This window comes from Melozone crissalis, unplaced genomic scaffold, assembly GCF_028551555.1.
Source record: "Melozone crissalis strain CALT ecotype California unplaced genomic scaffold, PUWL_Pcris_2 ptg000035l_1, whole genome shotgun sequence".
NCBI classification, from domain to species: Eukaryota; Metazoa; Chordata; class Aves; order Passeriformes; family Passerellidae; genus Melozone; species Melozone crissalis.
This window is the reverse complement of record NW_026535813.1, coordinates 13,378,065-13,403,579: the sequence shown is the minus strand read 5'-3', so window position 1 is coordinate 13,403,579 and position 25,515 is coordinate 13,378,065. Positions and strand designations below refer to the sequence as shown.

The following is a 25,515-nucleotide window of genomic DNA, read 5'->3' as shown; positions in this document are numbered from 1 at the left end:
CATCTAGTTTCGTATTGTGGGCTGTGATATCTCAGCATTGCAGTAACCAGTTCCCCAGAGGCTCTCTTGACTGGCAGCTGAAATATTTTTGCATATTCTCACAGCCCACCTGGGGATAGGGATCAGGTGATTTTCTGGTCCTACCTCTTTGTGGTAGTCTGTTATTTTACAGCTTATTCTTCTGTAGTAGGTTTTAAATATTCCTTGTTATAAGTTTGTAATGGTTCATTCCATGTACCCCATTTGGCTTCCCTGATGGTTCAGTCCTGAGTTGTTTACTCAAAGATTTTCCCACCAAATGTATGTCAATCCCCCTGTCTATCAAAGACAGCACAGCCTTTTGTTCTGGAGTGTTCCCTGTCCTTCATCCCTTCCTCGAAGCAAGATTGAATTGCAAGGTTTGCTCCTTCCCCTTGTTGCCTTCTGTTGGATAACCCTTACCCTGCACTCCTTCCCTAATGCCTTCCTATTGGTAAAAAGTTGTGTCCTCCCCTTATTCCCTCCCCTCCTTAAAAAGCAGTTTTTTGCCCTCAGTTATTGTCACTTGTCCCTGACTCCTCTGGGGAAATAAACCTTCCTTAGAACTGAAACAAGTGATCCCTCTTGATTCCTTCGCCTCGGTCCCTCATATTAGGTTGCTGCTGTGTCATCCACACCACAACCGTCTGCTGCAGGGAGCTGCGAGCCCCTGTACGCACCACCACCCAGGAAGGTCTCTGTAGAGATATGGGGAGGGCCTCTCTTGTGACTGCCCATCGGTCTCAGGGAGTGACCTGGCCAGAGAACATATTCCCTGTGACTGCAGCCCCGCAGTTACACCTCTTCCTCCTGTTGTGAGGGCTCTGCTTACTCTTCATCCCTCACTAAGGAAACTGATTTTTCTTTTGCATTTTTAATCCCTTTAACAGGGTCTTGTAGCTGTTCAGGACTGAACTTCCAGATTATTGGAGGAGAGAAATCCTCCAAATACTAGTCCACGTCCTCCCACTTTCCATGATACTCATGACTATCCACCCTTGGGGCAGAGCTCTGAATGACCTTTCTGGAAATCTGTTTTGGCTCTTAACATGGTGAAGACTGTGCTGAGGAGGCATAGCAACAAGAACATGGTTTCCATAATATCTAAAGGAAATTCAAAATTCTCAGAACCTGTTCTAATAGGCCTGAAGCAGGAAAAAAGTCTGAAAAGAAGGGAAAAATCATCCTTCCCTGTTCCCTCCATAGATTGGGTATGGTTATTGGTGCACTCCCAAAAGCAGCACCTGAGGCGGGAGTAGAAAAGCAGCACTGAATACACATCCCAAATGACCTTCATTGCCTTTGATGTTATTATGTCATAAAGGGATATCCCACAGTACAGCAACAAAGCAATCCTGATCCCTTCTCCCTGCTCTGAAAAAGACTACCATGATGGGCACATAGTGCATGTACAGAAACATATACAGGGATAGATGCCACACCCATATAAACAGACCAAACAACATTATGACCAGTGGGTCCATACCTACTACAACAAACACTTAGATCAAATTTGTTTCCAACCCACTCTGGGCATATCTGTTATCTCAACCCTTTGTGCTACACTTTGGGCACTAAATAAGGTTGTTATGGTTCAGGAATGGTATTTTCCAGTTCCCACTGAAATCACTCCAAGCCATGTGCTGCTCACTCCCCCCTCCCCCTTCCCTGCTGCAGTCAGGAGAAGAGAATTGGAGGCATAAAAGGTTCTCATGGTTTGACACTGGCACAATGCTAGTGTTCTCATGAAAATACTCTCTTTTTGGTGTCTGCTGTGAGATGTGACCAGGAATAAGTAAAGCAGGCTCTTATTTAGGAATAAAGAAAACTTTATTAATTAAACTGCAAGAAAGAAAAAAACACATAAGGAAAATGAAAACCTTACACAACATTTCTTCTTCTTCTTCCTACCAAATCTCTAATACAATACATTCTCTAAATCACCAAATCTCGATCCGGCACTACTCTTTAGAATACTCAGTCTTTAGTTCATCAAGAGTGAGGAGTCTTTCTTGTGCTATAGGCTTCTCCGGGAAACACCATTGAGACCTTTCGTGTTTCTTGTCACAGGTGGCACTGCCTGGAGATCTTTTGCTATCGTGACATCTTCCTTCCATGCTCAGTGCTCTCACCACTGCGCATGGACCAGGGCTGCTATTATGGTTCTCCTTTTAAGGATGCTTTGTCCAGTTCCAACAAAGAGCACAGTCTCTCACTTTTGGGACACCTGTCATCTCTAAATTTCACCTCCTGGGGCTGAGGGGTCTCAAAAACAGAGATCTTTTCTTCCACTGAAGAGTGAGGGCACCAACCACGCTCCTCACTTGTTGTTTCTGTTCGTGCACTCTTACACATAACATCACTGCACTCCCTTGGCTCTGAGCTATTGCTTCCTTCTAAATGCAGTCTCTGTGTCACAGGGAAAAAAAAATGGTTCCGTCTATGGCTATACAAGGAAAGTCCAGCTAAAAGACTACTCCACCATCTCTTCCACCTAAGGCTAATGCGATGATTGACTTTCACAATTAAAAGGCAAATATCATGTATATATGTTGAGAGAAGTTTTATAGATTAGTAGTTATGTTTTACCCCCTTGCATTTTTATCAGGGGATGGCCTGGATTTGGGACATTAGAGCAGGTCGGCTTGTCACTATGGCAACACCTGACCTCTAATCAAGATTTAAGGAAGTAAACTCCACCACTGGACAGAGAAGGAGTCGATGGACAGAACTTTGAGAGGGGCAAAAGGGTTAAAAGGCAAAACCTCCATTATGTAGATGAGCACACGGTAGGAAAAATCCTTTGCTCCCAGTGACATAATATTTTCTCTATTCAGTCTTCTGTTGTATTTTTGATAAGGTTTAATAAACTTTTCTAAATATTTGGAAGTGAGTTGCATCTCTCACACCCCTACCACAGAAGAGCTTATCTGCTTTGTCCATCAGCTGGTGGATAGCTCCAGATGTTCTCCCCCTCACATGAATTGATGAGATAACCCAGGCCAGTTTGTCTGACTAGCAAGTCCTCACTGGCAAGTGAGTTATTTCTCTGTCTGGCACCAGGGGTAGAATTCCCAAAAAACAACTAGCCATGAGAACAGGATGGGGGGAGATAAGCTGGAATTCTTGACTGAGATGCTACTTAACAAACTATAAAAGCTATACAAACTTTCAAGGAGGCAGAAGCCTCCTACATCCACCTTGGAAACATGTAGAACTTCTCCCACAGAGTTTGGATGCAAATTCCACCGATACTTTCCTGGGAATTGAGTGAAAGAATTCTATGAGTACTCCATCATTAATTTGGTGGTAAGTTACACTGAATTCTAATCTATACTATATATTTGCTAGCTGCAACATAGGTACCTTTATCGTGCACTGTATTTTATCTACTAGTAGTTTTTTTGTTTTATTCCTGTGTAGTAAGTAGTCTGTTTAAAGTCTTATGCCTGTTAATCTTTTGTCTATTCAATAAATAATTCATTTTGTAATAGACCTAATTGGCCATTCTTAAGAACTTGTGAATGAGAGACATTTGGGGTGCAGGCCACCTCAAACAGAGCTACTGCCAGAAATCTGAGTCAAAGTCAAGACTTGTCTAAGATCTCGTCTCTGTTCGTAACAGGATTCGAGCAAAGAGCAGTCCCCTCTAGATCCAGATGAGGTCTAGTATACACAATCCATGTGACGGAAGTTTGTACACAGTGTGTCATCATTGTATGCCAACTCATTGGCATTGATGTCAATGAAAGAAAGAGAACAATCAGTGTTTCAGCTGACTACTTGACTCTGGCAATATCACTGTTTTTCCTCCCTACATATCTGCACCTCAGCTCTATACCAACTGTCCAAGACTGCAGACAGACTTGAAAGACTCAAGCAAGTTAGAGAGGAAATGTCCCATGCCCTGCCAGTACAGACCAGAATCTCTGCTATTGGGGGCAAGTGCCCCCTGCTTGAGAAAGAAGGTACACACCACGAGGTAACCTGTGGTTTTACTGGCATGGCCATGGAGAGGGCAGGAAGAAGTGAGACAGAAAACCCACCTCTGGCCTAGCAGCACAGGGATGTGAAATGAGAGGAATAACAACCACCACAGGAAATTCTTCAAGGATAAATGCTATTCCAGTTTCCAGTGGGCAAGTCCTCAGACAGAAAAAAGGGCTGATGTTACTTCAGATCCTCTTGAAGGGACCTTCAGTGCATAGTTACATGAAGTGAGCAACTAGTACGATGACCAGAACTAGAGGGCCCCTGCCTCTGGCCAGGTGGACAAAAGGGACAGTCAGATCTATTGGCCTGTGTGGATCTGATGGCTTGGCACATCAGAGCAACAGAAGTATAAGGCTTCAGTTGACACTGGTGCTCAATGTACGCTGATATCATTGAGATATGTAGGGACAGAATCCATCTCCATTTCTGAGGGGACAGGGGGATCCCAACAGCTGACTGTACTGGAACTGAAGCAAGCCTGACCAGGGAACGAATGGCAAAACCACCCCACTGTGACTGGCTCATGCATCCTTGGCATAGATTACCTCAGGAGAGTGTATTTCAAAGACACAAAAGGGTATTGTGGAGCTTTTGGAATAGCTGCTGTGGAGGCAGTGGAAATTAGAGAGCTTAATACCTTGCCTGGTCTCTCAGAGGACCCTTCTGCTGTGGGACTGCTGAGGCTCCAAGAACAACAGGTACCAATCACTTCCACAACACTGCACCGTTGACAACACCACACTAACTTGGACTCTCATCCATGAGATGATTTGTGAACTGGAGAGCCAGGGATTGGTCAGCAAGACTCATTCACCCTTTAATAGTTCTATATGGCCAGCGCATAAGAACAATGGAGAGTGGAGGCTGACAGTGGACTATCGTGGCCTGATCAAAGTCACACCATCACTGAGTGCCGCTGTGCTGGACATGCTGGAACTTCAGTAAGAACAGACCTGTCTATCATGTGACCCAGAATAAGAATGATTGCAAGTGGGATCCTGAACAGCAACAAGCTTTTGGACAAATTAAACAAGAAATTGTTCACGCATACGCCCTTGAGTCAGTCAGGACCGGGTGTGAGGCACATGCTTTACTCCACACCTGGGGGGAATGGTCCTTCCTGAATCCTCTGGCATAAAGTACTTGGGAAGACTCAAGGACAGGCCCTGGGATTCTGGACTTAGGAGTGCAGAGGATCTGAGGCCAGCTACACCCCAACTGAGAAGGAGATCCTAGCAGCTGATGAAGGTTTTCAAGCTGCTTCAAATGTGATTGGCACTGAAGCACAGTTCCTCCTGGCACTCTGACTGCCAGTGCTGGGCTGGATGTTCAAAGGGAAAGTCCCTTCCACGCATCATGCCACTGGTGCTTCGTGGATTAAGTGGATCACTCTGATCACACAGCAAGCTTGAATAGGAAACACCAATCATTGAGGAGTTTTGGAAGTAATCACAAACTGTCCCGAAGATGATAATTTCAAATTGTCATCAGAAGAGGAGGAGGACAAGGTGAGAGGTGCTAAGGAGGCCCCAGCATATAATCGGCTACCCAAAAATGAAAAGCAATATGCTCTCTTCACTGATGGGCCCTGACATATTGCAGGGATATATCAAAAATGGAAAGCTGCTCTACACAGTCCCACACAATGAGTCACAGAAACTATTGAGGGACAAGGTGGATCAAGTCAGGTTGCAGAGATGAAAGACATCCAGCTGGCTTTATATATGGCTGAAAGAGAGAGATGGCCAACAGTCTACTTCTACACTGACTCCTGGATAATAGCAAGCACCTTGTGGGGATGGGTGGACCAATGGAAGAAGGCCAATTGGCAGCACAGAGGAAAACCCATCTCGACTTCTGAATTGTGGCAAGAGATCGCTGCCTGGATAGAGAAGTTGACTGTGAAAGTACATCATGTAGATGTACACGTACCGAAGAGTAGGGCTAAAAAGGAGCATCACAACAACAGACAGATTGACCAAGTTGCCAAGAATAAAGTGTCTCAGGTAGATCTGGGCTGGTAACATAAAGGTGAATTATTTCCAGCTCAGTGGGCCCATGACTCCTCAGGTCATCGGGGAAGAAATGTAACATACAGATTGGCTCGTTACCATTTGGGACAGGTTCATACATGGGAAGAGCTTGAACCTTGCCTTGTGTCAGAACATGGTCCTCCCAAACCACCTGTGCCCCCCTCACAGATGCCAGATAAGGTGTCTGACCAACATCTGTGGCCCCTTTCCCCCCAGATCAAGTGTGGTGTCCGCTGTACACTGTGGCCTACCTGCCCTGTCTGACACGTCCCCATCTCCAGCTTCTGAAACTCACATCTTAACTGCGTCACAAAAGCCGCACAGGGAGGCAAAGTCCAGAAATTATGCACGGATGATTATTCCGCCTGTCGGTGCCTGCATTCCACCACCAGGGCCTGCCACTGCTAGGCGGCTGGCCACTGGCATTTATCGCTGTTGCTGTCCCCATCCAGGGATGGGGAGGACAGCTTGCAAGCAGCAGGGAGTGGTGGGTCAGCCAAAGGCTCTGAAGTCAAGGGGCTGGCCGTGGAATGCAAGGCTGAAGGGCTGGTTGCAAACCTAGACACACAGAGGCTGGCTGCTGCCAGGGGCCCAGCCGCAGATGGCACGGCCATGGCTGGCAGCACTACCGCCGCTGCTACGGGCTGCAATGGCAGAGGCGCAAAAGACATTGTGAAAAATGCCAATAACTTGTTTTTAAAATTTTAAAAGTTTAATAGTAATAAAATGGTTATAAAAATTGTCATACAATTGGAGTAATAATAATTTTAACAATTTGAATTAGGACAATATGAGACAATAAAAACAAAGAGTTCTGGACATCCGGGTACCTTTTTCTGGGCAGCACAAGCCCGGCAAAGGACGCACGTTAACAAAGGATTGACCCTTAAAAAAAATACCCCAATGCATATTCATACACCTCATACATGATGCATAAATTCCATTAAAATAGAGGATTCTCTCTGGTCATAGTCAACTTCTTCCTCTGAATCCTAACAGCGCCTTGGAGGTGGGAAGAAGTTAGTTTCTTCTGATAAGAGGGCAATAAATTCTTTTTCTCTGAAAGATTTAGGTGTCCTGTGGCTGCTATCTTACTGTGAGCACTTTCTTTAAAAAAAGTATCCTACATAGCATAGTTTCTATTTTAACATTTCTTATAACCTAAAACTATATTAAACACACTACTTAAGAGAATTAATACAGCATTAATTTCTAACACAACACATATAATATTAATTTTAATATTAGTGAAAACCCAATCATAAAATATGCATTTTTCACAATCCCCACTCTTATTCTTTGTAAATTGTGACAGACATTTTTTTCATAAAATCCTCTCTTTTAGGATTTGTCTTTTCTGGGAAGCTGGGGCCCCAGAAGAAAAATGTAAACAATAATTATCTGCTGATGTGGAATGTAACAGGTGCATCTGTGATTGGTCTTCTGTGAGTGTTTGGATTTGCTGACCACTCACGGGAGAGTTTGTCCTTGCTTTCTGCTGGACACAGAACTTTGTTATTCATTCATTCCTATTCTATTCCTAGCTTAGCAAGCCTCTGCAACTTCTCTCTTTATTCCTTTTAGAATAGTTATAATGTATTATATATCATATATCAATAAATCCAGCCTTCTGATCATGAACCAAGATTCTCGTCCATCTCTATCACCCTGAGGAGACCCTCATCAGGTCGCTGTAATAGTAAATCATTTGGCTTGAGCAATATTTCTTGTCTACTTGCATCTTCTGGACTATGCTGGCAAAATAAAACAGGAGATTACAGAAGGAAGAAATATGAAAACAGTTGTAACACATAAAATAAAAAACTCTTAATTTCTTCTAATACATTACCCCACTAGCTAGGTTTTAACATTGTTTTCTAATTTTTGGACTGGTACCTGGGTTATTATAAATATATTTTTTTCTTTGATTTCTTTTTCTTTTCCTAGAATGACTTTTCTGTGGTCATCAGTTTTCAACAATCTGATATATTAAACTTTCCACAAACACCCCCTTCTTTAGCCAATAAATACTCCAAAGCCAATCTATTCTGATTCACTACAGTTTTTGTTGGGCTTTGCTGACTTGATATTAACTCTAATGCCTGGGCGGCTTTATTTGTTATAATTTCTAAAACTGCTTGGAGTTTTGTAATACGACTCAATAGATAATTTGGGGTCAATACAGTGTTAAATTGCTGTACTGGCTTTACCATTTTGTTTACTATTTGTTTTTTTTTTAACCGAATCTTGAACCGTATCTTTAAGATTAAATGTAAAACAAATCCATCTCTCTCCTTTTGGACATTCAATTCCAAATCTATTACCACTTTTTCCTAAGTTCCCTGTAATCCAATAATTTTCTCCATTTTGCATACAGGTTCCTAATTTGGATGGGTTATAACAGTGGCTGTTGACCTAGTGTTTTGCAGAGAAAAACAAAAATCCACAACTTTGTGAAAGTTGTAAAGCCGGTATGTTTATTACAGTGCTGGAAGCATGTGGAGATTACTCTCCTTAAAAGACATGCATACCTCTGGGAACTCCAGATCCCTTTTTATCCCCCTCTCAAATACATATGCATGCAATTTCACAATAGGTTCATATATATTCATTTTTACAAATTTCACGTGACATTTGTCCCTAGTTCTTCTTTATCAGAAAGAATTCCTAGGTCAGGTTGACCTGCTCCCATAGCAGTTTCTCTGTGTCTCTGTCTCCCTCCCCTTATCTCTGTCCTTCACTGAAGCAGTTTCTCTGAGCGTAGGCTTTTTACGAGAACAGGCAGTCAGACAAAACAGCTATGTTTTCAAACTACAGACTTAACTCAAAGATGTACATTTCACCTAAATCAAAATGGATTTATACTCTGGAAAAATTTTACTCTGTCCCAATAGGTGTGTTTAATAAAAGAGGAACTTTGGTTTTTTTCTATGTGATGCTTTCTATAGCATTTGTGACATGATCTTGCTGGTGTCCTGAAAGGGAAAAGAGAACAAATGAGTGCCAGAAACAGGAATAACAGAGGTCCAGTATGGCTTATACTCCCACCTCCCATGCCTGTGAGGTTGCAACCCACAGCAGGTGCATTTGATCTTCTTCGTGGCGAATACAGAGTCCAATCTGGTCTTGCCCTCTATTTCCTTGTCACTTTCTCTTAACTAATTTCCAGACAAATTGTTTTTGACGTCCTTTAACTGCGGTTTCCCACTGTTCCTCAGGTGTCTCCCATTCACCAGGCACTAACAATTCCCATCCACAAAACAAAGTTATTACTTTAACACTTTTTGCAACAAGAGCATAAATTTTGTGAACTAAAATACTAATTATTCCCAGAATTCAAGCATTTACTTATAATCCAGATAGCATATCCAATATCAGGATGAATCAAATAAAGTTTACAGTATGGTACTGATGGAAATAGTAATTCCCCTTCTTCCCTGTACAATTTATGGGCTGAGGTCAGAATACAAAAACAGTCTTGACCCCTCTGTCTGAAGTATTCCTCCCCAAGGAGATGTTTTATTCAGGCAGTGCTCGAAACCAGTGATACAAGCGGTTCCTTATTTCTTAATTAGGTGTTATTCGTTGTACATTTCTTGGATCATTGGGTGTGGGGAGTCTGGTTCAAGCATGGTTAAAAGAAAGAGGCCATGAAGGTATACAGCTGAGGGAAAAGTAAAAAAGGCAGCTGTGAGGAGCAAATTCTCACAGCCTGTTTCTGTAAACAGCTAAGTTCTCAAACCTGTCTTCAATAACATGGAGGCCTTGAGAACTTTCATAACAGGGTGAGAAAATAAATCTTGGATTCAATAACAAACCACAAGTATTGAAAACAAAAGAAGGGGTTAGTGTTTGCTCTGTGACCTATCGTGAGCTCAGATTTTGCAATATGCATGAGCTTAATTAACACCACTATAAAGATGTGTAAGTGAGATCAATAAATCTGAGTTCGATGTTCATCAATCGGATGGTCGTCTCCCTTCGCTTTCAACAATTGGGGTTTTCCCAAACTATTACCACTCAGTCCCCATTGGAAAGTCAGTTCGGTATCACCCAGTTTAAATGTGATAGCCCATCCTTCAGATTTTTTTACAAGTCCTTTGATTCTGCTGGCATGAATTCACCCTCTTTCCTTGATTCATACTGTTGCTTCAGTAGTACCTGGAAAGGACTTCCTAATAGCATAGTAATAAAAAAACAATACTGCATTAACTTTTACCATTCACTTTTCTTCCAAACTTTCTGGGTTTAGCTAAAAGCTTTCTCCACAGCAGCCTCTTCTTCTAATATCCATCTGTGCTAATAGCTGCAGAGGCAAATTCTTCTTTCTGTGAGTTTCAGTTAGTTAAATAAGAAAGGCCAGGCCGATTTTAACACGAGATGTATCACATCTATTGCTTTTTACTTTTTGGGCAACATTTAATTGTTTAAGTCTTACACACCCACTCTTCAGGAAAAAAATTTCTTCGTTTAAACAGTAAAGAAAACAAAAAACTTCTTACTTAAGAAAAACAAACTACTTTGTGAAGTTTGGAGAGAGTCAGCAATCTCTGCTTTGATTTTACCATTTAGTGCTAGCCCCCTCTCCCTCTCTTCACAGCTTTGCTGTCAATGCTGTTCTTCGCCCTTCCCGCGCTGCTGCCACTTCGCTGCAGGGCTGGAGCAGGGGAGAACAGCCATGGGCATGGGGACCCTGGGGGCATGCCTTGGGTCTCTTTTGCCCCCTCTCTCTCTCTTCTTGTCTCTCTTTCCCTCTTTCTTTTTCTCTCTCTCTCTCGACCCACTTACTGGGGCCGGCGCTACCATCCTGGACTCGGGACCCCGACAGTCTGGGAGCCACTCCGGCAGTTCTGCCACTGAGCCGGCCTGCTCCTGGCCGGCAAGCCTGTGTAATCTGCTCCTAGGACAGTCCCCGAGACCCTGCCGCTCGTAGGGAGAGGTCAGGCACCTCCCAACCTTGACAACCCCAAAACTTGGCGTCTTCAGGTGCTCCTGACATTCTTTTTCTTTCTATAGTCAACTTATCGTCTTTTCCCTTCAAGCAGGGCCCGTTCTGCTAAATCCTTTCTGGACCCCATTTCGGCTCTTAACAACCATGTGTTAAGACACTTGCCTGCCTTTCATCCAAAAAAAAAAAAAAAAACAACCCGCATTCACACTTCTGCTCTCTTCTAGCACCAAGATGTCATCACTCCACATTCCAACATCCCAGAGTTTGCTAACCACCCCCCTACTTCCCCTACTTCAACTTGTCTCTTTCTTCTCTACTTACTTTTTTGTTTTTTTTTTTTGGTTCAACACACCTCAGACAGTACAAGGTGTACACAACTAGTTTATTTCCAAAAGTAAGCTTACAACTGTCTTTTACTAGGATTGCAGTAGATGTTATAGCTTAAATACATACTGGCCAGCTGTGGCTTACTGGGTCTAACATCTTTGTGATATATATATATATGCTACTAGATTTTTACTCTTCCTCGCCCCTGAATTAAAATTTTATGAGGTACCCCATTTTCTGTATTTATGTATAAATGATAAAGGATTTTTCTAACAAGGGTAAGCTTAAAGCTGGTACTTAGGCTAGTTTTAACTTCAACTCTTAATTTAACAATATCTTCCTTGGTGGTTTATATAATTTCCCTCTGTCAAATTTTCATACACAAATTTTACTGCCTGTGTGTACCCCTCAATCCATAATCTATAATATTTCAATAATCCAAGTAATTTTCTGATCTCCCTCTTTCAAGAGGGAGGGAGAAGGGATAAAATTCCTGCAATTCTCTCATGGCTGAGTTTCCAGCTACCTTTATTTATTAAGTGTCTAAGATATTTTACCTCTGGTTCTACAAATTACAGTTTCCCCAAGAAAATATAAAAGTTGTATAGTAGCATCTCTCACTTCAACTTCAGCTTCCCCAGATAGTAAAAGATCATCCACATATTGGATAATTTGTATTCCAGGAGGAGTAGGGAAATCTTGTAGTATTGTTTCTAAAGCTTGCCCAAATAAGTTTGGGGATTCCGTAAACCCCTGTGGTAAATTTGTCCATCTTAATTGCCGCTTTGTCCCAGTTTTTGAATCCTCCCATTTGAAGGCAAATATATCTCGGCTTTCCTTGGCTAGTGGGCAGGCCCAAAAAACGTCTTTAAGATCCACCACACTAAACCACTGATGCTGGGGTGGGACTTTACTTAAAAGAGTATAAGTGTTTGGTACCACTGGGTAGCAAGTCTGAGTTCTTTTATTAACCTCCCTTAAATCTTGTACTAGTCCATAACTCCCATTGGAGTTCTTTACTGCGAGAATAGGGGTATTATGAGGAGACATTCAAGGTTCGAATATCCCATCCTTTATTAGTCCTTCTATTACTGGCTTCAAACCTTCCCTTCCTTCTAAGGATATAGGATATTGACGTACACGTATAGGACAATCTTCTCTCTCAGTCATAACCCTTATGGGGTGGATATTTAATCCTGCCCTATTTCCTTCCCGAGCCCAAACTTCCTTGTTGATTTTTCTTCATCCTCTTGGCCTAATTTTAAAACTCTAGCTGTCTTTTTCCCATTTTCTGATGCAACTCCTATTCCTAATTGCACTTGTATGTCTCTTCCCAATAAGTTGCTACCTGCCCCTGGGACCAATAAGGCATCTCCCATCCAAATTTTAGTTTCCCTCTCAATTACCACATCTTTAATGACCAGAACTGTAAAACTTCCTCCTTTTGCCCGTTACTTTCACTGTATGTTTGCTCACACTATAGCCTTTTGGAATATTTAACAGGCAGGTTCTCTCTGCCCCTGTGTCTACTACAAATTCCAATTATTCTTCTTGGGGACCCACTTTTAAAGTTATCACAGGCTCCAGATGGTATTTGTCCCCTAAAAAAACCAAAATATAGTCTATGACCCCCCTAGTCCTCCTCTGTGCCCATCTCTTTAAAGATTTTCGGATCTTCTGCTTGCTTAGGACCATTTTCCTATTTCTCTTAAGTTTGTTTATCTATTTAGTTGGAGTTTCTTCTTTTCCCTCTGTTATAAATGATCAAATAGGGATCCAAATTTATAAAAATTTGACAAAGATTTATTAAGTCAATTAACAAAAATAGAAAATTTCGAAAAATCACCCACAGCCAAGACAGCGTCTGCCCCGGACACAGGCACTGGGTGAACTAGGGTCCACTGACAAAGTGGCAGCATGTCCCCAGGAGTTCACCCCGAGTGCTTCCAGCAGCTGGTTTATATACAGTTTATCCCGCCTGAGGCAGAGATGACCACATAGTTCTTTGTCTTTCTTGGCATGTAAAGTTGGGTCCATACATGTGTAGAATTAGACAAAGAAAGTGTCCAAAGCCCAGACGAAATGTCTGAGTATTCCAGGGGAAAGCCATTCACATGTAATAGGTGATGCCATCTCGGGTCCAGGTGTGAGACCTTGTGAGCTTCCTGAGATGTCTGTTCATCATCATCCAGGAAATTCCAGATGATATCTTTCCAGGTGTAAATTAAATCGACCCCAGCCTGTCTCTTGCATCTGATAATGGGTCCAGCGCACTCCCGAGCCAGTCCAGGAACTGGTTAACATGTGAATAGCCCTAGCCCCCGTATAGACAATCGCAGGCACCGTGCCTGGAGCTGCTCTGTTCATATGTGAACAGGGTTTGATTTTATCTTAACTCTGTCCGGGAACTGGTAGCAATATGAATAACTTCTGTTCCTGGACAGGAGAGGGGGGGGGTTTCACCAGCTTATGTTTTAACCTTCACCAATATTTTATACACAAACATGAGTTTAGACTCTACTAATATTTTATACAAACATATATCTATTTCTTATAGCATGAATTATCTACACTGCATATAACAATCCCTCCCCATTTATTTCACCAATTTAATTCATGCTACCCTTTAAATTCTCTATTTCTACCCATCACCAGTGAGGGACTCCCACCAATAAGGTATCTTTTACACTATTCGATAATCTCCTGGTGGGAGACGCTGATACTCCACATTATTCATTTTAACAGATGTTTGTTTCTCAAATTTTGCCAGTGCTTCAGCAGCACTACTGGCATACTTCCTTTCTCCTAGTTGCATGATCTTGGATGTGTTGTTTCCGGAAGCTCCCTCCGATTCCACAGGAATTATAGCAATCGGCATTCCCTGGACAACGGAATGGATCAATCTGATGAAACAGGGGATCAGACAGGGAAGGAACAGGATCCCAGCTACCGAACAGAGTACAAGAAACATTACTTTGTTTCACCATGCCCCATCGAATAGTTTGCCCCACCAGGTCGATTGTAAGATCGAGTTCCACTTCTGGACGGGGACATGAGCCAGCTTTTTGATCTCAGCTGCCAGACCTCTTATGCTTTCCCCATAATCATCGATCTCAATGCAACATTCAGATTCATTGAACTTCCCTCATACCCCTCCCTCTTCGGCTAGCAAATAGTCCAAGGCTATCCGATTCTGGTACACAAAAGCCCGTACCTGGGTATGCTGCCGACTTAGCAAATCCAGAGCCTCAGAGGTGTGATTTGAAATTACTTCCATCACTGCTTGCAGCCTAATCAATCTGTTCAGTAGGTAAATCAGAGTCCTGTACCCGTAGCTTCCATCCTGAGCCCAAGTGGCCGGCCCATAATAATCAATTATTCGTGATGCTGGCCACTCATCCTCCCCCCAGGTCTGCTTACCACTTATCACCGGTATTATCTTTTTCAGGCTCCTTCTCTCTCTCCTCAGGGTCTCATATAATGGAGCCCCTAGCAGGTTACTTTTTGCTCTTGGGAGAGTGAAGAAAACTGGATGAATCATACCTAACGTGCATGATCCTTTCCATCTAGAGGGTAACTCACTGTATGCCTTTTTGCCACATATCCAATAAATTCCATCAGGGGCCCTCCGTTTGAGGGTAATTTTCCCTGGGTTTCCCCAGTACTCTCTCATACATTCCAAGGATTGGAAAGGATTAGCTCCTGGACTTTTGATCCAACACAACCCTATTCTTTGATTCCATTCACAATTTGTTCCATTCTTCTGGCTCCAGTACCCCAAAGGAGGGGTTGGGTGCCAAACCCTGCTTTTGGTGTCCGAGTTCACTGTCAGAGTGGTGGTACATGGGGTGTACCCCACCATTTCAGTGTACTCTTTTCCCTCCCGGCTGACACAAATTGTACCTATCACTCTTTGATGCAAAATCCATCCCTCAGGTCTCTGTGCCAATTTTTGCCAACTTGTTTCTTTTCCCAGCTCTGATGTGGTTGCTCTGGATTAATACAAAGCTGCCAATGCAGATAATAAATGTAGAAAATTATTTGAAATTAAAATTGCAGACAGATTTCCCGTGTCCACTCCAGCTTTGCCCTGAGATTTACTGTCTGAAAAATGCTTCCTTCCCAGAAGCTGTCACTCAATTTTAATTTTAAACTGAATTACAAATCCAGAAGACACTACGAGTTCCAAGAACAAAACTTCCAAGGGGCATTTATGAATCAGTAGTTGTAAGGACTCATTTACTTTTCACATAGTTGTTGGTATCAAAATATAGACCAGGGAGGGCTGGATCCTCATCTGTTGTTCAGTTTTAGTAAAAGGAAGACATTCACCTTCTTTGCACCAAATGACAAAAGTAATGCAGGGTTTGTCCATCACAACTTTGCATTCTGCAGGCATGCTGCTCCTTTCCTTTACAGACAGAAGGGAAACTGCATCCCTGGGATACTCTGGAGAGAAAGCCACAGCAGCTGACATTCATAGATTAAGATCCTAAAAAGGAGAGGCAAAACCAAGTCGTATTTCAGCAAATGGAGGTGATGCACTCAGCAAAGGACACCATTTACAGATTCTCCAGGGAACTGGGGAACTAATTCAATTAATAAAAAGCTTTCAATCCCCATTTCAAGGTAGATAAACTAAATTTTCAGCCACAAAATTAATCTGCATTGCAACAAATTCACTGGAGAAAACAATACAAAATCTAACCTCTTTGGGTAGTTTTTATCAGTTTTTATTTTGCCCCTGAAATGACAATTTCCCCAAAGCCATGTGGCTCCTACATAAAAGCAAAGTGGCCTGAGCCACAAGGTGCCAAGTACTGCACAAGGAATTTGAAGCTTTTCATTCAATGTATCCTTAAGTCTAAAGACAATGAGTATGTCTTGCTGGTGGAAAAAAAAATTCAGGAGATGTGTCAGTTCTCCTCTTCCCACATCTGCACCAAACTGCACAGCAGTTTTCCCTCAACTGGTGATAAATATGAAATAAAATCCAAGTCTGGTGTCTACCTCCACAACCACCACCAGGCCCAGAATTTGTATTTTCAAGCTTCACAAAAGCCAAGAACTCAGTGGGGCTGAAAACCAACTCAATTCACTCTCATTGCCCATCTTGATATTTAAAATACATGGATAAATGTCTCTTCTCTCACCACTGAGAACCTTCTCACAGGATACAAACATTGGAACTGAAGCAAACTCCCTATTTAGCTGGAAATGTAATGAGTTATTATTATTGTTATTATTATTGCTATTTCCATATTGCCTATGAGAAGACTGGCAGGCAGTGGGACCCCAAGTTTAGCACAGCAGTTATTCTTACTATCCTTCTCTTTACTTGTGGCTGTAAATTCCCTGGTATAATTTAGTGGTAACAAAATGCAGTTCAGCCTAGCACCACCTCTTGTGGTCTGCAAGGACCTGCCCAGAGCTTCATAGCTAGTCTACACATCCATTTCAAACGGCAGTAGGTCTGAGCTTGTCAGCACTGTCTGTGTGAGAAAATCTGAGTGTGACATTGGTCTCATTGACCAGCTGGGAGCTCATTGAAAGCTGGGAGAATGGGACAAGGGGATGCAGTCAGAGAAATACTGGTGTGAAGGTTGCTCAGACACCTTAAGGACTGCTGTGTATGGGGACATGGAGACTGTGCAGAAACCACATGCCTAGAAGGGATCCTGCAGAGCACAATGAGCTCCCAACATAAGGAGGATGCGGACCTGTTGGTGCAAGTCCAGAGCAGGTCACAAAGATTCTCAGAGGTCTGGAGCACTTCTGCTATAGAGATAGGCTGAGAGAGTTGGGGTTGTTAAGCCTGGAGAAGGTGGCTCTGGGAGGACCTTAGAGCACTTTCCAGTACCTAAAGGGACTACAAGAGAGCTGGAGAGAGACTTTGGACAAGAGTATGGAGGGATAGGACAAGGGGGAAAGGCTTCAAACTGACAAAGGGCAGGTTTATATTAGATATTAGACAGAAATTCTTTACTGTGAGGGTGGTGAGGCACTGGCAGAGGTTGCCCAGAGAAGCTGTGGCTGCTTAATTCCTGGCACTGTTCAAGGCCAGGTTGGATGGGGCATGAAGCCACCTGATCTAGTGGAAGGTGTCCCTGCCAACTGTCTTTAAGGCCTTTTTCAACCCAAATCATGGTATGGTTCTATGATGGGCAGCAGCTGCTTGTTACTGGTACCTGGACATCCCCTTATATCCCTCACCAGTGTTACAGGGAGAAGTGATGGTCCTGCCCTAGTCTGACAGATAAAAGCAAGCTTTTGCAGTCAGGAAATCACTTTTACATTCTAAATGTGCAAAATTAAACACATTAGAGTGGGGAAAAGTGGTAATTTGGACAGTTGTAACCCAGACCTTAGGGCTTTAGTTTGGTGATGTGACAAAGCAGATTGATGCAAGTGGAAAGAAATCCCAAACAAATTTCTATTATTTAAATAATACACCATTTTATTTTGTCTTTAAATAGTTTAACCTTTACGCTACAGACTTGATTCAAAAAACAGGTCTTATCTTGCACAAATATATATATATATATATATATATATATATATATATATATACCACTCTGTTTTATTATTATTTTTTCTTCAAAGACTATTAAATACTAGATGGAAAATGAGAACTAAATAATGACTGTTGAGAACAATTTAGAATTTTTAACTAGGGCTTCACGTTTTAAACATTTATATTCTAAGCAAAGCTTTGTTTTCACTAAAGAAGATTCCAAGTTCACACTCCAACAATTCAGGAACTGCTAAACCCTGAAGGGCTTGAGGCAATGCATACTAAAGTTCATAAGTTCATGGAAAGTCCCCCATCAACTCCAATGGGTTTTGGATCAGGCCCAAGTGCATTGGTTCTTAGCCATACAATGGCTATCATTTCTGTTTCCTGATGAGAAGAGCAAAATCACACAGGCACCTTTTGCTCTTATTAAAAGAAAAAAAAAAGGAAAAAAAAAAAAAAGAAAACCAAACAACTTCCTAGCTATCCAGTGATTGCACTTTTCAGATTACTCATCACCCTTTCAAATTTGTTAAGAATAAGAAAAAAAATGTAGTGTTTCGTGTTTTAAATAAAAGAAAACTTGCATCAGACTAAAATACATAAATTGTTTAAACAAACACAGTGCACAATTGGAGTAAGCTTGGTTAGCACGCAGTTGTTTTTATATATACATGGAACTCACATCATATACAAAGTGAAAAACAAGAGCGTTAGCTTGCATTTTTAATAGAAGGACTACGAATGGATTTCTGCAACTTTCTTCACAACTGATGTTCAAAAGACTTTGTGGAACAGGAAAAAGCAGCCACAGTATTTCACTGTTTAAGTTACTGTTGCAAAATGTGTGCTAGCTCACTAAAATAATGGCTGAGTTGTGTGATTAAAATGCAAGGAGAAAAGATTGACAGCCACTACTGATTATAGTGCCCAAATAGCATGGGGCTTTTCCCTACTGCAGTGTGAATGGGCTCCATCCACACTCCCCTCCCTACCTCTTTCCTTCCCCCAGAGAGAGAAATCAGTCACTGGAAGCACCACATACATTTTTCTGGCCATGCAATATACTTATATTCAATGTTTTAGAAAGCTTGAAATTGGAATATCAATCCCTTATCTAATTGTTCTTTAAAGTGCAGTCTGAGCTTTTTTTTTTGTTTTTGTTTTTACCTGCAGATAAAATTATTGGAAGCTAAATAAAATTTATAAACCAGCTAACACAAAAAGAAAACAGAACTTCCCATGTCCTCATTACTGACTGTTCAGCCTCAAATGGCAGAAAATCTGATGACAGAGCGGTACAAAATTCCCACTAGAAACAACAGGAATACAAAGAAATGTTTTAATTGCACAATAGACATTTAAAGTGAATATAATCTTGTAAAGTCTAATCTTTGGTTTTTGCCTTGAGAAAGGCTCAAAATGACAGGTGAGTGGCAAGAATTTCCATATACACTACAGAAACTACAGTCTGCTAAAGTAAGTAGTTTTGCTGATTTCAGTAAATATTCTGGTAGAAAGTGTTTCCTGAATCATATCTGAAAAAACAATTCCAAAATTAGTGTAAGAGACATGACCTAAAGCCAGGAAAATAATCCAGATATATTTAAAATAATAATAATAATGATAATTATAATGATAATGATAATAATAATAATAATAATTTTAAAAATCACAACCTTAAGTTCTTATCCTGCAACACCTTTTAGGACAGAGTTTTAAGCACTTGAATGGTCCATCTAGTTTCAGCAAACTGTCCTTGCTGAATGTTACACAGCTGCTAAAGTGCTTTGCCAGACTAGGATTTTGGAACTTGTTTGGGGTTGGGTTTTTTTTGAGATGGTGAATGATGCAAATAAGCAACAGTAGAAATGAGGACTGCAAGCAAAATGTTTCATTTCTCTCCTTCTACTCCAGGCAAGACTCATTTAGGAAAAAAAATTCAGCTCTATTTAAAAAAGAGAGGGATGCTGGGCTTTTTTATTACTTTTCTTTTTCCTGTGTTTTGCCATAATCATCTGCTACTAAGTCACTACTATTACTATTTTAAACCATAACAAGACATGATAAATGATCAGTGAAACACAGTAGTCAGATAAAATACAACTGAAGTGTGCAAACTATAAATTATATTGAAAATAAAAATGCTTAAAATAAAAGCTGTTCAGTGCATATGTTATGGGCCATTTGCATTAAAGACAGTCCCTCCTACTGCTAAAATATCCAAATCAGCTTGGGTAAAAATACTCTTGGCCCAATTTTCAGAAGTATTGAATACCCCTCAGTTCCACTGAAATCAGTGAGGACACAACATTTTTCAAAATCACTGATGCTCACACAGCAAAACACTAGCTTCGACTAACCAACTCAATATACTGATAAATTAAAAATGTTCTGAAATTGGAGGTGAGAAAGAGTGGGTGGACATAAGTCTGCACACAGTTATTTCTTCAGATTAACATACACATATTAGAAGCTGTAGATGTGTTTTAAATTTGGTACTATTAGGTTTTAATTGTGAGAGGAATCCTTCTTTGAAAAGGCAAAACCATTTTAAATTATATTGAAATCATACTACATTCTTATGGGAATGAAAAAGATAATGAGTTTGAATTTCTTAAAGCCAAGAAGGGAGCTTCTAAAGTTGAAGCTTTAACCATGAACTTCTATGCCACAAAGGGGAGAAGGGGTGGGGACAGAAACAAAGGGACGCTGCATTACAGTAGATATTTGCGTCTTGTATCCTCATCCAAAGTGAGGTCTACTACTTCTGGGGGTGAAGACCAGTTCTGTTGGGGAGTCACTGCTGTCCATGATTGTGTTTGCTGAGTGTTAATATATTGTGAGCTTGAGCCACGCTTCCAAGATGACACACTCTGAATCACACCTCCCCTGGGACGCACATACCTGTAGCAAGGCAAAAACCACAAAGGAATAAAGCTACTATTGAATTCAGGAGCAAAATTCTTAGCTGCAGTGTTTTATCACATAGGCATCTTGTTAACATGCCCCTCTCTAAAATGTCCTCATGGATTTTCCATTTGTAGAGTCCATCACATCTTAAATACCCAGTAAACAAAGCTGAGACTAAATTTAAACTTGGTGGTGGTGATAAAATTATTTTTAAGAACTGAATTCTGCCAGTGGGTATAAAGTGATATTCCTTACAAAATATGTGCACGGATTCCAAGGATCTTGAAGAAGTCTGCCCTATTATGTGTAATACCATGCACTATTGAGAAGCATAGTTTCTTGATAGCACTTTTACCTGCTGCACTTAAAAAGAGAAAAATTTTAAGTGAGGTTGGATGTGACAAAGAAAAGCTATCTTTCTATATGAAATCAAACCCATGTTAAAATAAGGAGGCAATGATACTTTAATTACAATATTTAAAAAAGAAAGCTTGTCAATTCCATGATTACAGTAATTGCATCTGATATTTATTTTGGTCTTCTTAACTAAAATTACAATAATGCTGAGAAATGCTCACTGATAACAGTACAGCCCAACTTCAGCAAAACAATGAATCTTTCAGTGATTAAAGTCAATGAGACTAAATAATGTATTTAAAGATAAACACACACTCAAGTGCCTTGCTGAAGCAAGGTACATATCTACTTATTTGCACAGTATTTTTACTTATTACATTCATAGTAGATATGTTATGATTGAAGTACAAGATAATAATAATTAGTAAAAAAACACAACACAATGAAAGACCAATTTTGTTATATGATAAAGTGATGACAAGAATTTACTGGAGCATTTAAGATGATAATTTCCACCTGTAAGTCTTAAACAAACACTAGGAAAACTTGCTGTCTGGTGCTCCAAAAATTGGTTTGCCTCTTATAAGCACTGATGGTGGCTGCACACATAAGTAGGAGGCGTTTTGGCTGCTGCGGTAAGCTTTTCACATTTCTTTGTGAATGTGCCTGTACTGTATTTCAGGAACCTAAATTTTATGCGTTGCTCAAATATCCCAGGCATTTTTAAATTTTTTTTTTTTTTGAGGTAATGCAATTTATTTTCTCCAGCACTACTTAGGTTATGCTCATCTCTCTTAGTTCTCGTTATAATTTCATTAAATAGAATGAAAAATCTCATTCTCTGAGCTGTAACTTCTCTGAATATAAATGTCTCATTGCCTTCTCAGATACACTATTTACTTTTGGATGTGATGTTTTGATGTTTAAAATGACTTTTTCATTACTTCTTCAGTGTTAAAAATACATACTTAAAGTATGTATCTACAAAGAATTAGCAATAAGAGACCAGAACTCTAACAAATGTATCTGATTTCTTTCTTTAAGAAGAAATATTTTTAAGCATAACTGGAAAAAATTAAACAAACTAAAAAAAAAAAATAGTCTTTGTGTCTTAAGTAGATGCCAAGTAATATTCTAATGATGAAAAACTGCACCAATACGTTAATAACCTTAAAAACTACAAATGATGGATAAACTCCAGGGTGTCATGACTCACACCAGTCCAATAATGACATGGAATATGGAGCATGATAAAAAACAGTGTGAGCAAGAGAACAGAATCCAAACACCATGCTAAGCATGTAAAAATACTGATCAAAAACCTAAACCTTTTCCAAAAGACAACCCTGAAAGAAGCCCACCAATATTTCATAACTGCAAGCCTAGACCTGCAAGAGAAATACAATTCTAAATAGGATTTGAACAAGTGAAACACATGAGTATTTAACAGAGGCAGTAAAAACTAGCCTGTGGGAGATGATAGATGGTTACATGAACAAAGGAAAGCACAGAAGTGTGCTTTAAGTCTGCCTTTGTTGAAATTATTTCAGTCCATATCTACTAAAACTGATTTTAAATGGAAGTTCTGCATTTACTTCACATTTCCCTTCTTGTACACAGTAAATATTATTGAGGGAAGTGGCATGAAAAGTTTTTGAATAGGGGACCTCAAACAGAAGGGTTGTGCATGCATAGTGCTAGACAGATTTACACAAACTAGTATTGGAGGACAAGTCCACACTGCTTATTATTGGCACAAAGATACTCCAAGCCCTGGGCTGCTGGATAAACAGTCAGGACAGCTACTTCCTAAGGAATTAGTATCTTCCAAAAGAGTTAGCCACTCAAGGACTTTCATTATTCTAAAAGCAAAGACAGCTTCCTGCCTGGGAAACTAAGTCCTACACACCTTCCTTCTTCCTTTCACCAAGAAAGATGTGGTGAAGGGACAACAAAGAACAGCTCTGCTTTGTCCCTCACATGCCTTTTCTGACTCCAAGCATCCACCACATCCACCAGGCAGCAGACTAGTTTTAGACCTTGTCCATATAGTGTTTTAACTTGCTTTTATTCCACCAAACTGACACTCCATACTATATGCAAATGCCAGTCTTGTTCAACTGCTTCGTGATATCTTAAAGCAAATGAAGATCATAGATTAAAGATGAAGAGTAACATTAAAAAAATGCCTAGTAAGAATAACACCTGAAGCACAGCTGGACAGCTTTCTATCTGAGCTTGAAACCTCTGGTTTCTGTACCCTCCTTTACTTTGGGGATTTGAACTCGTATCCTGGAATAAAACCAAGATTCATGAAGATATGATTTTCAATCTAAAGGGGTTATCTTAAGATATAAGCTATTGAAAAGTTATTAGCATTTTTACAACTACTGATTAATTAAAGTGGAAGCTGATTAAATGCTTAAAGCTAATATTTTGAAAGGAAACAAGAACCTATATAAATATTTTAGTTTCATTATTTGCATATTCACACTATGCCTTTAAAATCTGAAGTCCTGATGTCTATACATTTGGTATCTCAATATTTGGTACTTTAATAGTACATATCTTTAGCCTGTTAATGTTTGATATCAAATCACAAGCTTAATATGAATACTTATCAAGTTGGTAGTGTTCTAAAGAAAAATAAATTCTGATATCACCATGACCAGTGGAACAGAAAAAACAAGTGCAACATTTGGTGCCATGATCTAGTTGAGGTGTTAGAACATGGGTTGGACTCGATGATCTTACAGGTCTCTTCCAGCCTAGAATTTCTGTGATTCTGTGATTCTGTGATTTGCTACCTTTTGGACATCAGTCATGGATGGATAACTAAAGCAGTGGAAGTCAGCATTTTTTTATTAATTTTGGCAATACAGATATTCTGATAAAATGAAATAAATATTAGAACAAGAAAAAGGAATTCATACCTGGCATGTTCCTGAACTCCAACAATCTCTACTTCACTATCAGAAGAGGCGATATTAATTTCTTTATTGATCTGGGCATTACTTAAAGATATTTTGTCACCTGCAAGGAAGCCTGGATCCAAATGACCTATAGATGGGGAAAATGCAAATACAGCCAATGTTTAACAACTTACATAACTCAGAAATCAGCTGAAAAAGGAATTTCCCAAGTGAACAAAAAAAAAAAAAAAAGACTGAAACACTGCAAATGGAAAATCTTTTTAGATTAAGTTATCCAACTTTCTGTTTATCACCCAATACAAGATGACCGCTGGATTTCTCCAGTCTCAATAGCTCCAGTGATAGTGTTATCACACAAATGTGAACCAACTCTGATTGTTGCATCAAGAACATTCAATGTAATTAGGATTTCCAGCTGTTCTTTTATGACAATGCTGAGTTAGACTGCCTAAACTCCTGTAAAATAAAGAAAAAAGACCATCTAATGCAAATAAATCAAACTCAATGATACTGTGAAAAATAAAGCCTATAGGCTGGACATAAACATCACACACTGAGAATATATTTTTTTTTAGATAGGGGAAGTCAGTCAATGAAATAAAAAACAATAAACCCATCAGTTTCTGGCCATGCTGCTTCACACATCTGCTCTAACATTATTGCAAAGACTTGTAAAAAAACTTTCTGTTTTTTTCAAGTCCCATATACAGCAGTGGTTTTTTTTTATTACAGTTCCTCAATGATATCCAGTTCCTCAGTCTGTCCTCTCTAAACACAAAGAAGGTTCTTAACCCCAATTAGTGAAGCTTTGTTTGGACATATTAAATAATATTTGCATAGAAAACACAAACCAGACCAAATTATTTCTTTTACAGTAAATACATTATTTTAAAAATCAATTAAAAATAAGATTTAAATTGAAAAAGATAATCTTTATTTTTAAAAATGTTACTTTAGGGAACAAAAAAAGACAATTACTTCTACTGTCTCTTTAGCAGTAACCTGGGGGATAATGGGCAGCCTTGAAGCAGATGACACTACCTACTCCTTGGGAACCACTCACTCATCTGTATTACACAAGGGAAGAATCAGTAGTCAAGCAGGAAATTTGAGAGGAGGTGAATGTATTATGCATATCTAGCTTGAGTAGGCATGTCTTCAAAGATGAGAGGATGTAACGGTTTTACAGTGATGAAACGTTTAAGATTGAATGAGCCCTTTCCCCCTTCCCTCCCTCATGACAGTGGAGGGAAGAAAAATACCAAAAAATGAAACTACATGAGGTTAAAAAAGGTTAGAGACACATTTTTATTAAATAAAATAGCAATAAACGCAACAATAAAAAAGAAAATTGTACAAGAGTGGTTTAACCAACAAACGCAAGGTGTTGATGATGTTTTGGGGTTTGCCTTTTCTTCTTTTATATGTTTTTGGTATTCTTTGCACATATATTTGTAGCTCTGTAGTCTATTGTAT

The 25,515-nt window shown here is 40.1% G+C and overlaps 1 protein-coding gene across 2 annotated transcripts in view; it reads right to left on the bottom strand.

Moving 5' to 3' along the window:
* Positions 1-20,553: 20,553 nt before the first annotated feature.
* LOC128941417 (protein C18orf25-like) overlaps positions 20,554-25,515 on the bottom strand; it is a 66,408-nt gene continuing 61,446 nt past the window's right edge. For both annotated transcript variants that reach the window (XM_054283172.1, XM_054283171.1), the window contains 2 exons: positions 24,040-24,166; positions 20,554-20,743 (listed from right to left, as the gene is read on the bottom strand). In XM_054283172.1, the coding sequence (XP_054139147.1) occupies positions 20,554-20,743; positions 24,040-24,166 (317 nt within the window). The remainder of the gene's footprint in view (positions 20,744-24,039; positions 24,167-25,515) is intronic.